Source organism: Myzus persicae, unplaced genomic scaffold (assembly GCF_001856785.1).
Source record: "Myzus persicae strain clone G006 unplaced genomic scaffold, MPER_G0061.0, whole genome shotgun sequence".
Lineage (NCBI taxonomy): Eukaryota > Metazoa > Arthropoda > Insecta > Hemiptera > Aphididae > Myzus > Myzus persicae.
Genome location: NW_019102994.1, coordinates 12,643 through 30,952, shown reverse-complemented (window position 1 = coordinate 30,952; position 18,310 = coordinate 12,643). Strand labels below are relative to the sequence as shown.

General features: G+C 30.3%; 1 protein-coding gene across 2 annotated transcripts; it reads right to left on the bottom strand.

The window, feature by feature from the left end:
• Positions 1-263: 263 nt before the first annotated feature.
• Positions 264-10,315, bottom strand: LOC111033538 (leucine-rich repeat-containing protein 58). 2 transcript variants are annotated; one of them, XM_022314321.1, is made up of 5 exons: positions 9,475-10,315; positions 7,951-8,167; positions 5,369-5,558; positions 959-1,132; positions 264-341 (listed from the first exon to the last, which is right to left on the bottom strand). In XM_022314321.1, exons 1-4 carry the CDS (start codon positions 9,984-9,986, stop codon positions 963-965), a joined length of 1,089 nt encoding a protein of 362 aa, XP_022170013.1. In that variant the 5' UTR covers positions 9,987-10,315; the 3' UTR covers positions 264-341; positions 959-962. The 2 variants fall into 2 exon arrangements, with proteins under 2 accessions (XP_022170013.1, XP_022170012.1); XM_022314320.1 differs by lacking the exon at positions 264-341 and having other exon boundaries at positions 740-1,132.
• Between the last annotated feature and the right edge of the window lie 7,995 nt (positions 10,316-18,310).

The window sequence follows — 18,310 nt, the reverse complement described above, 5'->3', positions numbered from 1 at the left end:
ATATTAGAGAACACTCCATTTGTACATAGTGATGAACACTGTATGCCCAATAAGGTTAGATTAGGATATGTCATGATAGTAATGGTATGGCAAGGGGATAATCAACATTTTTAAGGGGTGATGGATGGATAATGATTGTAAGATCAATAGGTAATAATTCAGTATAAAGTATGATAGCAAATTGCCTAATCGAGTAATATAAGACTTGCCTCTGAAAAATTTCAAGTTCACCATTAAGTAGGTATATAATAATAATTTCAGAATTAAATTGGAATGGTTTTTATTTGCCAAACAACTTGTATCAATTGATATTTCATTCGGTACACTTTCACGTAATATGTCTACAAAAATATACAATTATTAAAAAAAAAAAAAAACAGATGGTATATTTATAGTTATAACATACATTTTACTGAATGAATTTAATAGTATGATTTCCATTTTAATTGTACATATGTAAACAAGCCCAAGTTAAAGAAAATTACTTTTTTCATTCAATAAATCTATCCTCTTTGTCATTTAATATCATATAATAATTATTGATCTTTAGGATTTTTTAATCAAATAATTCAAAACTTCTAAAAAATTTTAATATTTTATTCATTTTATATTTATAAATCATATAATATGTTTAGGAATATCAGAGAACATATTTTTGATTGACATAATACTTGTAATTTATAAGTTTATGTTTACCTATTAATAATAAGTATTGCTTTAATTTTAATCATTTTTCTGCTAATGGTTATTATCAATCTTAAACTCTAAAAAAAATAAATTACATAGGTAGGTAGTATTTATTTTGTATACCCTGCCTGTTTTGATGAATTCAACCCTTGGTTGTCTTGAATAGTCTTAATAGGGACTTGTAAAGTTGTATGTATAAATATAGGTAGTTACATATGTATCAAATAAGATATATGTAGTAGGTACATATTTGTTTTAAAAAAATATTTACAGATTTATCCGAGTAAAACTTTTCTCATCATATTGCTGTCGGTGCTATCTCCAAGTATGTTTCTGTGGTTGACTATACATTTTGATGAACACAGGTACTGTAGCAATGGAATACGGTACTTGCCACAAAAGTCCACAAACTTGATATGTTCTACTCTGTCGTCAAAAAATACACCTGCCAAAGTAAATAGAAATGTTGACATCACAATTGCAATGAATTTAATAAAATAATCTGTGAATAACACACGTTTGTATTCAGACTGATTGTTTATTATGAACAACTAAAATAATTTAATTTTGTTAAGCTAAAAAGGAGTAGGTTTATACATCATTATTCATAAGTAGTTATGTTATAGTATATAACCTATACCATAAATATAAAAAAAAATATGGATTTTAGTATGTAGCTATTTATTACATTTGGGGAAATTTACTGAGAAAATAATTTATTCTGTGACACTTACAATTATGGAATTTGTATAGATTTTCAGTCAATATCTACCAACTCTATAGAATTACGATTACCTAAATGAAACTTTTGGAGCACTAGAAAAATAATAACAGGTACATAACTAGATTAGGGACTTCTTAAATTTGCATGTTGTGGTGGCTGTAGAATATTCTAGGTATCACCTATTTGTCTAAATTATATATAAAATTTTTTTATGAAATTCCAACAAAGTTTAACAAAAGATACCTACATATTTGAATAATTTCAGAATTTTCTACGATACCTACCTAATTGATATTGTACTAGGGTGGCATCATGAACTAATTCATGGTTGGCACCCACCACAGGCTCATAAACTCATTAGGACATAAAAATTGTGCAGTTTTTGATTTTTTGGGGTGTATTCAATTGATATTTAGTTTTTTTGAGGGAAGTCCAATTCGACATTCTGTATTAGAAAAAAAATATCTCAACAAACAAATAATAAATTAAAAACATTAAAATCGTTATCAACAACTAGATGGGCGTGCAGATCAGAAGCTATTGAAGCAGTTGATCATAATTATGATTCTTTTGTGCAGTGTCTTCCAAAATATATAAGACTACAAAATTAGCTGATGTGAGATTAAAAGCAAATGGACTTATCCACAATCTAAATAGTTTCAATAACCTATTCTGATTCAAATTTGCATAGTTAGCACAGAGTTACAATCACCAGACCTAGACCTCTTAGCTGCAAGCTGCCATATAAATTGTTGAAGCACTAAAGAAATCTTTAACTGATGAAGACAACTGTTCAACATTATTTGACAAAATTTTGGAACTTTTGTAGGTAGGTTACAAAAACTTGAGGTAGGTACCAAAATATGTAAAACAAAGAAAAGTGTCTAGTCGAATTGACAGCAACAATACCTACTCTACATTTTACCTCTGATAAAAAAAACTGATGAAATGTTTTGTGTACCTACCTCACAATTTTAGATGACCTTTTAAGAGAATTAGAAGAACGTTTTAGGCAAAAAATACCCACTATTAAGGACAATTGGACGTTTATTACAGTTTAACCTACATACCTAGTACATAAACATGGCTTAACTTAAATGACAGTGAACTTCAAGCAGAACTCAGATTGTTAAAACTGTTACCAGAATTTGAAATTGGTAAGACTAGCAAGAATATTAGTCAGTGGTTAAATAATCTGACCACTAATAATTTATGTAATTGTTTTCAAAATATTTTCCAAAATATTGACTTTTTGTAACAATTGAGAGGTCTGAATTAGATCCAGTAGACATAATTGAAGAGTTCAAATTATACACAACGGCTACCTACTAGAATTTTAATTATTTTAAAATGTTGTTATAAGTGTAACTAACTGACACATATATTACATAATATTATATCTATATGGAATCTGAAATAGGGTCATAGGGACAACATTTTTTTTTCATATTAGTTATAATAATGACAAATTTTAAGATCGCAAAAATTGTTCAAAAAGGGTTAGATTAAGAGGCTTTAGCGAGGTTCCATCCTCTGCGCCAAAGGTCTAGCGCAATATCCATTGATTCAATGGATACGCCTATGCCAAGGACATATTTCCATATACAATATACATACCGTTTTCCCTTGTTTTTTACCCTTTATATTTAGCTAGGTAGGTACCTGCCTACTTGTTTTGGTGCAATTTTTGGTTATTTTAGTTTCATATTTTGAACAAGTTATGTGTGTGCTCTGCTGCTCTTTTAGTTGAATAAACACATCTATTTATGTCGTTGGCGTTATATTTATTGAATGTTCACACTTATATTAAAACACCTAATTGAGTAAATAATATATATGTAGTATCTATATATAGTAATACCTTGGTAGCCAGGTAGGTACTATATAATATATGTAAGAGTTAACAAGTTTCAGTCCAACTATGCTTAGAAATCCAAACATTTAAAACATATACATACCACCCAAATCACTATCATATAGATTTCTAATAGGTATAGGTACCTACATTGTTCATGCATTGTTTATGTGGAAATAATATCTAAATAGGAACCTAATTCGTTTATTTTAATTACCTACAAGAAAAGAACCAATAAGAGTAACCTAAGCGGGCAGTACCCAACAGCATCCATAAACGACATTCGACTCACTTAAGAAACGGGCTTTTTGATTCATTAAGTTACCTACATAATACAACATGTTATACAATATACTGCTCTAACATTTTTTTTTTGTGGATCTCAATATTGTTGAGAGTAGGTACTGAGATAGGTACCTATACCTACAATAAAGATGTATTTAGAATCTCTTCGATTCTATTCGCACTAAAATTAAATTCGCAGAACCTCGTAAAGAACTTATTATTCCTAGACTTATTCTAATACAAAAAAATATTGTGACTGTATCCTTCGTTGTGTCCTCCACGGCTCCACGCCACGTCGAGCTGTACCTACCAAATCCTATTTTTTACCAACACTCGGGCTAAATGCGCTCAATGTAAAAGTTACCACCCAGTGCAAACAAATGAGCACTTAAAAAGGTATTAGTATTTAGTATTTACCGTAAGTAGTATTTAGCTTGTCGCCATCAACCAAAAAAAAAAAATGTAAAATATTCACTTGAAACAAGTAATAGTAACAATATAATATAAATTAAAATGACATACCCAAATTGAAATGTAAACACGATCAAAGAGTTAATACACAAAATCCAACTACCCTTATTGATTATATTATGCCATGTATGTCCATTTCCCTATAGCATCTTAACAATATTAAACCCTCAAATCAGATCCTATCCACTATTCGCCTGGTGTAAGCTTCATTGTATCAAAATCCTTTATAAATGTATTAAAATCTAGATGCGATCGTCTCTTTTAAAATTTAATGCTAAAGGATTAAAAACCACGAAAACGACATTAAAAATGTTCCTAATGAAAAAATTGATGTTGCACTCATTTCGTAAACTAGGTATACCTACTTTTACTAACAACACAGCAATACATATTTCTAGGTATCTACATACGTATATGTATATATATAAAATATATTCTATAAGTACTAAACTGTCTTCGTAATTGAATAGCTCTAACAACACTACCTATTCATAAAAGCTAAACCGTAGGTAGGTATTAATTAAATAAAAGTTTTTTTTAATTCTTACAAGTTAAACTTATGAGAAACCTTGTAGGTATTACATTTTCAAACTTTTGGTACCTATATAAATTAAAAATTGAATGCATTTTTAATTACCTACAGAAAAGTTTTCGATTTTTCGCGATTTTGTTGTGGTTTTTAAGCTTCTATATGTCGGATAAAAGAGAGCTATCTGTCCCCTATAATCTCTTTGGCCTATATCCCCATCCCACTTTACTTGTGATCGACTAACATTACTGTCGTGCTATCCATGATAAAATAGATAGGTATTATCAAAGTTTTTCGATAGTAAAGCATCCCCTGCAGATCTCATTACTTCACCTATACATCGTAGTTCTCCACTTCTTATTGGCTGTCAATCATATAAGTTCATATATATATTATATAACACAGAAAAAAATCAACCAATCGGCAATCAGAAGTGGAGAACTACCTACGAAATTGACCGCCGGAGGTGAAGGAGATGCTCACACTGCAAAAAACTATTGCCGTACCTTACAACCTGGTATTATACAACATTACAACCGGTTGGGAGGAACGGGCATCGGCTGTAAGATACAGTGCTTGAACTTTCTACTTAGTACCTCCGACTGCTATGGAGGACAGAGCACGTCGAAGCTGAGACATCCAATTTCAATTTTTTCCTAGAGCACATTATGACCAGGCAAAGTTCGGTCGCCTGTTTGGCGGATTTTTATTTAGGAACTAGTAGTCCAAAATACGACATACGTGGACCATAATACACTTCAAAATGTTATTAGTGTTTATTATTTAATCCAAAATATTAATATTAATAACAACTAACCTTTACACTTAGGGTTGACACAGTGATGTGCGCTCGATAGGTACTCAATCAAATTGTAAGGCAAATCGCGTTCTCCGTATCGTACATTGTTAATTTTCACTGATCTAGCAGACAGCTCGAGTAAAGATGGTGGGTTATGAGTCATGTCACTTACGAATCTCACAACCAATGGATTGTCCCTCAGGCTTAACTATAAATTAAGCACAATTTATTAAGGTGTTTTAATTTTAAGTAACTTAGATACTTGTATATCTTCTTACAAATCATATTGTTAATATAAATATTATAGGTAAGTAACCCGTAGGTAGGTATGTAACCCATCTGCATAGTATATCCTATGACCTATATATTATATTTATTTAATCAGATGTGTTATAATAATAATGTTAAATTAAAAATATTAAAAGGTAACTGAATATTGGGATTAATAGGCATTAATCTAAGTAAGTAATTAATACGATTTTCAACAACTAACTACGCTTTTAAATGATTATGTTACAGGCAAACGCCAAATCAGGCAAACGTCAGAAATGCCAGGGCAAAACGCGAACTACCCACAAATCACAATCCTTGAGCAAAATGCCAAAATGTCATATTTTGGCTTTTGACCGGACAAACCTAGTTATGACCAACCTCATTTGGGCAAAACCGTAAACTGACTTTTATATCCTAAGTGCAAAACCTAATGTTTTAAACACGTTCGCTAATATTAAATACAAATCATCATAAAAAAGATATTATTGTACAAATCTAATTAAATACACTTCAATAATAATAAAAATATAATGATATTAAGAACTCTTACAAAAATACACAAATAATAATATTAAGTAGGTCCTATAATGTTAAAATAATAATATTAGGTACTCTTATATAATGTTAGAATAAAGAATTAGAATAACCCTCATTTGGACAAAACCGTAGTCTTAAATAATAATCAAAAAATATTGTAAAAATATAATAAAAAAATAATATTTTTGTTTATTTGTTACTACACATATTAGACTCATGGAATTTAGAACTACACAAAATATTTTGTTGTTTAATTTGCATCTTCTCGTAGTGCACTTAGTTTTGCAAGAACAAAAAATATATCCTTGTCCTCCATTTAATGAATTTCGAATACTAGCAGTCCTCAATAGTATTTCGATATTCGGTACATCATCGCTAGTAATTAATTGTTCCTTGCACTAAAATATTTGGTTTCTGGCGTATAGTGATGACAAAATTAAATTTTTGGTTCCTATTTTATAGAATCCATTTTCAGTGTTCAGTAATACTTAATATAACACCTAACACATTCTTTGCATCGATTTTTCCTCTATCAATACAAGGCACTGGAATTTTCACTGTCGTTTCGACTGTTAGAAGTTTATATTTTCGATGAATTAACAAGATACGTGTGGTCATTTATAATCATAATAAAATCGTACCATAAAAATCACTATTTGTATTCAATATTAGCGAACGTATGTAAGACACTGCGGTTTTGCCCTAACGATAAAAGTCAGTAGAACTGTAGTTTTGGTAGAACTGTATGACTATGTAGGTAATAGGTTCGTGGTTTGAATAGGCAAAAGCAAAAAATTAATCTAAATGTTATGAAAATGAAATTATCACCATGACATTAAATAAATTATACAGTAGGTATAATAAATATGCACACAATTCCCATAGAGGTATTCATGAAATTATTTTTTTGAATTACAACAAATTTACTAACATGGTTATTATTTGCTTAAATTTTAATTTTAATTTCGTCAACGTTTGAACTTAAAATGTATATTAAAAAAATTGTATTTGTATATATTTTAGATTTTTCGGTTCTAGCATAAAGCTATGAACTACTAATGAGGAACCTTGTATTAAATATACAACCCTTAGCTATAAAAATTTAAAATTCCTACATATTTTATCTATTAATAAAAATCCCTTGTGTTCAATATCATAACATTTGAATTCGAATTTGAGGGGCACCTTTCGAGAAAAATTGTAATGCCTTTTACTCATATACCTATTTTGTACGTAATACCTACTTTTTACATATTTTCCGTTACAAAGGAAGCTTTCAATTTTAATAAGTAGTAATACTAAACCCCAGTAAATCTTCCAATATTTCATCAACATACAGACTTGCAATAATAAGCATTCTACCTTTCTACAAAAATAAGTCCCCAAAAAAATAAACTCTATATGAATAAATAACTACAAAATTATTTCAAATACACAATTGAACTGCCTTATCCTTTATTAAACAAGTTATTATTATTTTGTTATTCATTTGATGCATTTTATTTAAAAAAAATTCCTAACATAAAACTTATATTCAACTTATTTCACATGGTAATTATGTACTGAAACTGAGTACCTATCTAATTCGTTCCTTATAAGTTATAGGGTTTGAGTACTCACTCAATCAATTATAACGAAGAAGAGTGCATATGCATATAGGCATGTCTTCATGAAAACCGTGCAATTGCTCAGCAGCCCACGTTAATAGATAATATGCCAAAGAAGGCCGTATAATGTATTTTAAACATAAATTAATATGAATAAACCAACTTTGTTTTTTTGGTATTTACCTCTGTGAGGCACTTCAATGATATGATTTCTATAGGTAGTGTGCGAAGTCTGTTTTTGTGTAACATCAACGATTTTAGGTGTTTTAGATTGGCAATGGCAGGCGGCAAGCTCTCCAGTGAGTTATCGCTCAAGTTTAGCGCTTTTAAATTATCCAACATACCCAAAGTCACAGGTACATCTGACAGATGATTTCCACCCAAACACAAGAACTTCAACCTAAAACAAAATATTATATACTAATTAAATACACTTATTATAGCTAGTGACTAGCTACATTCTACATATTACAAATAACAATTGTACAGGACCATAGAATTTGATGAAAGTAAGACCAATTTTTTTTTTTTTTTTTGGCGGGGGGGAGGGGGGAGTGTTGTTTTTTCCTTATTAATCTGTGTTGACATTTCTATAATCTATACAAAAAAATTTAATTATGTGAAAAAATATTTAAAACATTAAATAGTTTTGAAATAATGAGTCTCTTATGTTAAATACTTAAATATATCACCCAGTCTCACATAATATATACATCTAATATAATAGCATATTATAATATTACCTATGTATATTTATTACATTAAAAATAATTCACCTTTAATACGTATCAGCGTACACTGACTTTTCTACAGTTCTACTACTACCACTTAGATTCACTATATAACCGTGGACCACAACAATACCTTAATTTGTCTTCCTAACTGAAATTAAAATGAATATGAATATTTCAGCCTTCAGGTGTTTTATAATCGTGATGAATGATTATTAAACTGTGTTTTAGTTCGACATAATTTATTACCTACTATATTGTCAATACAATATAATGTATATTCAGAAAATCAATAGATCATAATAATAATAATAATAATAATAATATTGTTGTACTAACAAATTACAACTGCATTTAATGTATGTGTCGATAGCATCGAACTATAAGCGAGAATAACAACTGAAGAACTTTGGTCTGACAAAAGGCCAAGGTCAATGACATGAAAATGTTTGTCTCTGGTTTCGTTGACGTTATGTTAAGGTATTATTGAATTGGACCTTTATATGGCCGTATATCATTTGCGCTTTGTCTGTTTATCTGCATAATAGGTACAATAACTTCTCATCCAAACGTCTTACCTTTTACTAGGTGAATGATTTTAACCCTCAAAAAGTCTCATGATATGCATTATGCATGTTAAATTACAGAAATTATTTTTGGAATGTGCTTTAAACTGAAGCTGTATTAAAAATGCGTATCGACTATCAAGTATAGTACCTACATATTGATATTTTTTCAATCCTAGCTAAATGAGGTACTATCTCTACAAAAATTAACACCAAAAATCATATTGTAATCGCACATCTTGCGCAATTTTAGATACGCAATTCATTTTTTATCAGAAATCTTGAGCATCATGACCAACACGTGACCAAAACACACACAAAAACATCAATAATAATAATAATTAGGCACCTGTAATATGTATAAATATATAATATACTCTTAAGTTACATAACATATAAATATATTATACCTGATAAGTTTGTTGATATCTTTGGGTATCTCGACCAGATTGTTGCTGCCCATGTACAGGTACTCGAGAGTGGTGACCGACAGTAGCTGTTGGGGAAAGTGTGACAACCGGTTACCGCTAATGTTGAGCACCTTGAGGTGAGCAGCACAACCGAACTCCTTAGGAAACCCGTCATCGTCGATCAGATTGTTCTTGGCGACCAGCGTGGTGAGTGGTAACCGTGCTACGAAGTCGGGCACGTGCGTCAACCTGTTGTTGCTAATATCGAGCACGCGAAGGTGCTGGAACCGATTGATTGCCGGTGGCAACGATAGCATAGCGTTATGATTGAGCAACATCGTGTCGATACCATCTGGCCGGCTGCGAACGCACATGTCGTCCAAATGCTTTTGGATGGTGTCACCGTCCAGCAACAGGTAGTTGAGGTCCATCGTCTTGACGGACGATCCGTCGTCAATCGGCGCGTCGCTGTCGCTACTCTCTGACGTTGATCCGTAGTACCCATTAAACATGATCGCGAATAATAATAATTAATATTATATATTATTTAATATACGTGAATAGAGTCACTGCAATATGATGATGGTTTTGTATACCGCTCACGAACACTGCAGCGAATATTGTCGTCTAAAACACCGCGACAGATAAAATGTCGAAAATATTATAAAACGATCTCATTGACACAGGATACCTGCCTAATGAACATATATTTTATATCATAAAATACGACAGTGGGTGGCCGTGGCTATTATACCTACAGCGCTGGCTGTTATGCGTAGGTACGGTGCACGCGTGCGATCGACTCGACTACGGTAAGCAGAAAAATGGTAGCTTGCTGATTGCACGGTTATATACCTACCAGTTCTATAAACATGGAGTGTGTACTGAACACTCGATATACCGATAAGCTGTATTTTGAATATGCGGAGGGGCTAAGTATTAGCTGATCTATGGGTTTAATTGTGATAGTGTGATAAAATTATACTATACAAATCAGCTCTATTAGTTATTACGTATTACATGGTTACTATTATTTTTTTTTTATTATTATTACTAGGTATTATAAATTGATAATAATAAATAGGTAAATAATTTCACGCTTTGTTTGTAAGCCGTATACAATAATATAATGGAAGGGCATGCAGATATACATTACTATAAACAATAAACTATGGATGAACGAATATATAGGTAGGTACCTAGTTAGTAGTTAATATGGTTGATACCTGCCCATAATATACTTGCTATAATAATATATTAAAACCTATGACTCGCTCGTAATCTAATCGCACACAGCCGCGTCACCGTTGTAACAATCAATAGGTTATGTAGGCTCCTATACTATAATATGGTAAAGGTATACGCGTAGTGTATCCCAAATATTACGTAGGCCATGGAAATATCAAAATAATTAATGACTATATTAGCTAGATACCTACCTATTACTATTCTGCGATGACAATTTTTTAGATTTTTTGAACTGCACAGGGTATGTCTGTAGATGTACGTCATTACTACCTACCTAACTTCTAAAGTGCTTACTAAATACTCATACTAACTACTTTATATTTAAAACGTATATGATGAGAAACAAGTAACTATATAGGCACGAGTTACCTAAACCTATACGGCTATACCTACATAATATTGGTATCCATTTTACAGTAGAGAGACCTAATAATTAAGAAGTAATAACTTGTATTACACCTACCTAACTATGGTCCATAAAATGAAATTACATTTTTAAATTGTTTTAAGAATTATACACCTAAGTTTTTCAACAATTATTTGTTAATATCGTATATATATTATACTCATACACACAGTAAGTACGTATACACTTTTAAGCTTCTAATTAATAAATAATAGGTGTACCTTTACATTATGTAGGTTTATAAGCTCAAACTTTAGGATAATACAATAGCTTCTTCAAGTGACAGCACTACTGCAGGCAACTCGTTGTAAGTGAACGTCGTTTTGTCGGGAGAACTCTTGGTCAGAATTATACCTTATATATTATGTATCTAATTGTGAATTTAAGTCGGCAGCACAATCATAATAGACGCATGTAAAATATATCCAAGAATCCAACAAATTTGTTGTGCGTTGTTGGGGCACTTGCCAATTTTGTTGAACTTTATTTAGACTGGTGAAGCTATTTTCAATTTTTTGCTGTCAATATAGGTACTCCAACAGCATACATTTTCCTGGCTTCTAGTTGGTGTATTCGAATGGTCAAATTTGAGAACGCCCAGTAGTTTTCTAAATCATCAGGAACAGTGGCGGATCCAGGATTTAATTTTTTTTTTTTTTTGGGGGGGGGGGGGCATAGTCCTAAACGCAAATCTTAAATTCTTATTTTTTTATTTATTAAAGATTATATTAAAATTATTATAATACTGTACAAAATTTAAAGGTATATTATGACGACCACAGAAAATAATTGTTTTAATTATAGGAATTAACTTCTTTTTATTTTCTTTGACAGTTTCATTTAGTTGGTCATCAAGTTAAATTTCTATTGCTTTTTGTTTGCCTTCAAAACATTTTATAAATTCTAAAGACCGCACAATTGCTGTTTTATTGCTCTTTCCATGTGTATCTTAAAATCTTGTAAAGCATCTTTGTATTTTATCATAAGAATTTCTTTTAAAATCCCAAGAATTGTCCTCCAACCCTACCAACTTGGGTCCAAAAAGTACACATACTTTACAAAACGCTCTTTCTCTATTACTACTATAAGCTAACCAGTTGTGCTTATTTAGCCATTCAATTTGAAAGCTTCTTTTATGACCTTTTTTATTCATACTTACAGGGAAAATATAATTTTATCTAGGTGACCACGTTTCTTTTAAATATTTGTAAAGCATATTTGGTTCGTTTCGAATTTTTAGATTTGAATTTTCTTCAATAGCAAATGCAATATCATATTGACTGTTGAAATCGATTACATACGAATCAGATAATGCAGCTGGCTCTGACTCCAGTGGTAACACGATTACATTTTCCATACCTTCACTTGCCACTTGGAAATGGAATATTTTCATAACTTGTTTTCAACTTAAAAAAATTTGATTTCACGTTGTCGCTTTTGTAACATTTTAAAACAAAACACTTCAACACGAAGTTACAAACGAATACTACGGACATCAGTAAGAATTAGGTACAACGACGACCGTGACATTACAAACATTTTAAATACCATTATAATACCAATATAAGATATGGAGTGTGGGTTAAATCTATATTATAATCGGGTGACAAATAAATGAAGCTCAGATAGCGATGGCTAGTGCCCTAGTGGGAAAGTTACACGGCAAAAATCTGCGTAAGGCGAATTGTCTTTATACCCGCATAATAAAAGTACCTAATGTGTTTGAGAAAATTTCTTATACAATGTGTTAGAGCGAAACAATTTAAATGATAAAATTGTAAAAATTAAAATAAACACTATTGAATTAATAAAACTTAACTTATGCCAATGGGGGGGGGAGGGGGTGAGGCCCTTCGAACCCCCCTTAAATCCACCACTGGTCAGGAAATTTTTTTAGAAAAACCATGAATTTTTAAGCAATGCAAGTTTTTGACAAAATCGATTTGGTTTCTTTGGTAAATTGTATGTATGATTAAACAAAAAACTGGGTAAGTGGGTAACGCTCCGCTGTAGGTACGCATTAGGTATCAGCTATAGAGAGTCACTTTAGTGATTGTTAAATTTGAATTCAATGATATAAAATCGTTGCATACGAAAAACGATCCTGAGCGAAAACGGTATGTCAGCCTGTAATATTATTCAATAGTCAAATAGGCTATATTTTTCTGATACAATTGTGATTAAAATAATTTATTGTACTATTAGCCATTAGTACTACAGTAGGTAAAATTCATTTTGGTAGAAAAAAATTCGTTTGAAAATGTCATTGTATGTATAAAATATATAATAATATACCAACTTTAAAAGTTTTTGTATATTATGTAATTTCGTCAACATTTGAACTTTAAATGCTTATAAAAAAATCTTGACCATTTATATTATTAATATTTTTAAACTGTAATTCTAGCAATGTGTGAGGTCTTGTATTAATTTTTCAAGCTTTTTAAAATAACGAATAAAATTTTATTGACATTTAAAGAAAAAAAAATAAAAAACTTGAAAATTGAAAGCGTTCACTTTTTACGAATATAAATATTTTGATATCAATTTTCTAAATTTTTCTATGCAGTTTTATTGTTACACCTAAATTTGTTGATGTTTTTTTTAAATATTGAAGAATTGGTTGGCCATTGAAATTTAGAGATAAAATTTGAGTTGTGGTTTGAAAAATTGAGTACCTATTACAGTTTGACCTGAAAAAATATAATTTATTACTAATGAGTATTTTTATACCGGTTATAGAGAAATTAGTATCCTTTTATATTGGTTTTTTACAATAACTGCAATGGCTATATCTCTATAAAATCGAATTCTTTATTTTCAAATGGTTCGTCAATGTATAACTTAATGTAATGATAGTCTACAACATTTATCAATTTCTTTTTTGAAAATCATATCTGTATGACTGCATAACGAAGAACAGTTTATTATATAACTGTAAGCAAACTACAAACAGGTGATAATAATAACATTCACCTCATCATGTCGAAATTAAAATGTTAACATTTTTTAATGTTGTCCATTTTGTACAACAGTTTTTGGAAATCATACTTTAATGTCTTGTTATAGACGAACACCCCATGTTTTCTGTGTGTTGGCCCTCTTCTTTGGCCTTCATTTGGTTAATGAACTTCGAAATGATGTTATATTTTGGACATAAAATAAAGTCCTTAATAACATTATAAATCAGTTTGGCCGAATTATGGTTTTGTGAAATTTTGCATTTGCTATAGAACAATATTATATTATAATAAAAAATAAAAGAAGGTAAGTGGATGTCATTGTTATTTAATAAGTAATTTCATCCAAATTCAAACATAAAACAACTAAAAAAAACTTCAAAAGATTAAAAACTGAAAATGTCAGTAAACAGCTCAGAACGAGTCAAAATATTTTGAAAATCTTTTCAAGTGTAGAAAATGAAAAAATAAACATATACTGCAAATTTAAATATCTACATGTTTAGTTTTCTAATTACAACAAAATAAGAAAATCGCTCCATGAAAATTTTTTTTTAATTGATTGGTCTTAAGTACCGGCAACTATGGTCATGCGATATTATTATTAATGTATTATTTAAATTAAATCAACAAATGTTTGGTTTATATTAAATATTTTATGTGTAACTGAGAATTTGTTTTATATACCTACCTACAATATTTTTACCTACAATCAGGCACGTATTTGAGGGGGGGGTGATAGGGGCGATCACCCCCCCCATAAGTCCTTATACAGTCCATCTTAATTCTTAGTATGTAGGTATCTTATAAATTATAAGATTATAAAAAAAATTTATGATCTACTATTTTTTTAAATAAATTTTTATAATAATTTAATTAATTTACGATTTAAGAATTATCAAGATAGTATCAGCATAGAATACTATAGAAACGACACTCCCCCCACCACTTCTCTTTTTTTCATTTTGGCAGCGGACTGATTGATGTTGTAAGCATAGCGGGAGAACATGAAGTTATGCACCTTATCAAATTAATTCAGGCAGAACAAAGGATTTCGGGAGAGTGTCGTTTCTATAGTATTCTATGGTATCAGTAAAATCATGATAATGATTTACACTGAGATAGATAAGAATATTCTTCCGTATATTCTTATCACGGTTAAAATATTATCCATTACATTTTTTGACGAAAAGATAAACGTTTTTCGAAAAAATTAGCATTATTGAATATACACAGAGAAATAGAAATTGACACTCAAGAAATTATACAAAGGTTTGCTAAAATGAAAAGGAGACACACCGATCTCTTATTGTAGAAAATGACAGATGTAATAAATTCATTATGACAATATCATATTATTTATATATTATTATCAATTATTAAACGATAATTTATTAACTATTTAAATTACAGTTGTTTAATAAATGTATTATTAGGCACAGCAAATTATTTTTAATGTAAGAGCACACCGGCTTAAATGTATTATAGAGGATTTGGACTAGGTATTCCTAAAAAAATGAATCACCCCCCCCAAGATGAGGTCCCAGATACGTGCCTGCCTACAATAGTGTCTAAAAATATTTAAATTTAAACAATATAATATTAACTTGGTTTTATTAAGAATACAATGTTTATAAATATATATTAGATTATTAGATAGAAAACATTGATGCTAATTTTGGAGTGTAGAGAGAGAAAAAAATTGTATTGTTATCTCTATAATACAATATATATTGGCCTATACTGAAACTGTTTTGGCCACTTATTAGCATACCTTTCAAAAAGTTGAAATGACACCACCTTGATTGAAAACTTAAAATGCGGTTTCTTATAAGTATAGTTCATACGAACTTTAATCAAAAAACATACATACATTTTTTTTATAAATATTTTAAGTTGAAATTAAAACGAAATTTGATATACTTAAACAAAGACAACAATTTTATTTATTTTGTTGTAATTTTAAAATATTATTCGTGGATATATTTGAAACTTATTAAGTAATCATTGTATTTTATACACACAATGCCAATTTCCTTATGGGTATTCGTTTTTGAATTACCTACAAGATTGCAAAAAAATAAAACAAGTCTTTTAAGTGCGTAACATAATAAATTTTACGCGCCCAACAGATTACGTTTAGCTTCGTTAGTTTAAAAATTAGATTGAAATGACCTATCATAAAAATTAAAGATAAGATTATAATCAAGGGCAGCGGTTCTCAACCTGTGGTAAGCGGAAAAGGTGGTACGCAAATAAAATAAAATTCTATGTACCTATACTATAAACGTATACCTAGTCTACATTATTAATAAGTAAAAAGTCAGGTGGTATGAAAAAAAATTCAAACTGTGTAGAAAGATACTTCAATATAAAAAGGTTGAGAACTGCTGATCTAGGGTATCTAATGGGCTTTCAATCGAATTATGAGTATTTTAAGATGGACAAACAATTTACAATTTTTTTTACACTGTAACGTCCTAGAACTCTAAACCTAAATCCCCACTCCTCGGCACCACTCGTATGCTCAAAGTAACCACTATCTCTCGGTACTCGGTAGTCGGTGAACGGAGTACCTACCAGAGCTTGCGCTAAGGAATTTGTAGAAGTCCCAATTATAATAATGTAAATGCAATTTAATTATTTAAAAACATTTCTGATCGCTTAGTTACCAATATTCAGGAACTAAAAATTACACACAAACTTTAATTGTCGAGCTCGAATAAATAAGGATGGGACAGAGGGAGATATGGCTTCCAAGCACTTAAGACCCCAAGGCGCATTGGCGTAACTAAGGGGTCTAGAAAGCGATTAGCGTTTTACTTTTTAGCCTATACTGGTTAAAATTCAAATCATTGCTTAAAAAAGTGAGTTGTTGCAGATTGTCTCAATGCCTGCCAAATGTGAAACATCGAAATTATTTTGTATGAAAAATACATGCATTCAAATTAAAAAGATGATTTATTCAAGGAAATAAACATGGGATAATCAAAAACAAAATATTTAGATTTTTTTAAGAAAAGTTATTCTTTATCTCAAAGGAGCGTTAGATGAGTGCCTTGCGAGCGTCGTCATTCCAACGCTGGTCTCATCCGCCACATTTGTTGTTTCACATTAAAAAATTGTCATTTGGTAAAATATTTAATTATTATAAATGTACCTAATATATAAATATTGCGGATGCACTTCGTACCTATAAGAAGAGTAAAAATCTACCTAATAGGTTGACTATGGTCTATGACCCTAAACAGATGGGGGTCATTATCATGCTATAATAAATATAGAAAGATAATTATCCAATAGAGTAATAAGTAGTAAGATTATAAGTATATAGATAAACAAACTCAGCCCAAATGATTCCTTCTCCCCCATGTACTCGTCATAAAACTCCGGCTACCTGCAAGTATCTAACAAATTCTTTTTAATTGCCCATTTATTTTCTCCCGATGTAAACATTTTCTCACATCAACAATTTTTTTTACACTCCAGATGACTTAAATAAAGAAAATAAGACAAAAACTTACTATAAAACGATAACTTAATTGTATGTTAATAGTATATAATAATTAATTTACATTTTGTAGAAACCATACATCTGAGCTTATAAAATTGTATAAACTGGAATAACTTGAATTTGTTAATGTATTCTTACAGACATAATATTTAGATTATTATTACAATTTCCAGAACCAAAAGATCTTAAGGGTTTAAGAAGTAAAGGCTAAGCCACTATTAAAGTGGCTAAATAGTTGAGCAAGAATTTTTTCAATCACACTCATGCATGAGCTTTCCTTGCAGGAGCACTTTAAATTTAGGGATACAAACTAATGGATTGAACTAAACTTATTACTAGGAACTTCAACATCTTTGTTTTACAATATAAGTAATTACAATTAAAATTACACCCAAGGATTTTACCTTAGCAGGATATAAATGTGCACATGTTGTTTTAGAGTACAATTTAATATAAGTGGTTGACTGACAAATGGAGATAGAGGGACCTATCTAAATGATTCTGATAGACAGAATGAATACCTGTCACATTTTGACTTCTGGTTTACAAATCCACAAATTGCACATGTTTTAGAAAATTGAAGACCACATCAGTCAAAGACATGGGAATGGGGTCAATGGGGACACCATATATAAGGAAGTCCCTAAAAGTGTAGAACAACATATTCAGATGTCCCAAGCATCTTCGCGCATTTTTATAATTCTATTA

Bases quoted from the DNA above. Each gene is read 5' to 3' on its own strand.
- LOC111033538 (XM_022314321.1), bottom strand. From the start codon at position 9,986: ATGTTTAATGGGTACTACGGATCAACGTCAGAGAGTAGCGACAGCGAC. The intron at 5,559-7,950 runs GTAAATACCAAA...CTTAATTTATAG, and splicing joins CATTGAAGTGCCTCACAGAG to TTAAGCCTGAGGGACAATCC. The intron at 1,133-5,368 runs GTTAGTTGTTAT...TTACTTTGGCAG, and splicing joins TGTCAACCCTAAGTGTAAAG to GTGTATTTTTTGACGACAGA.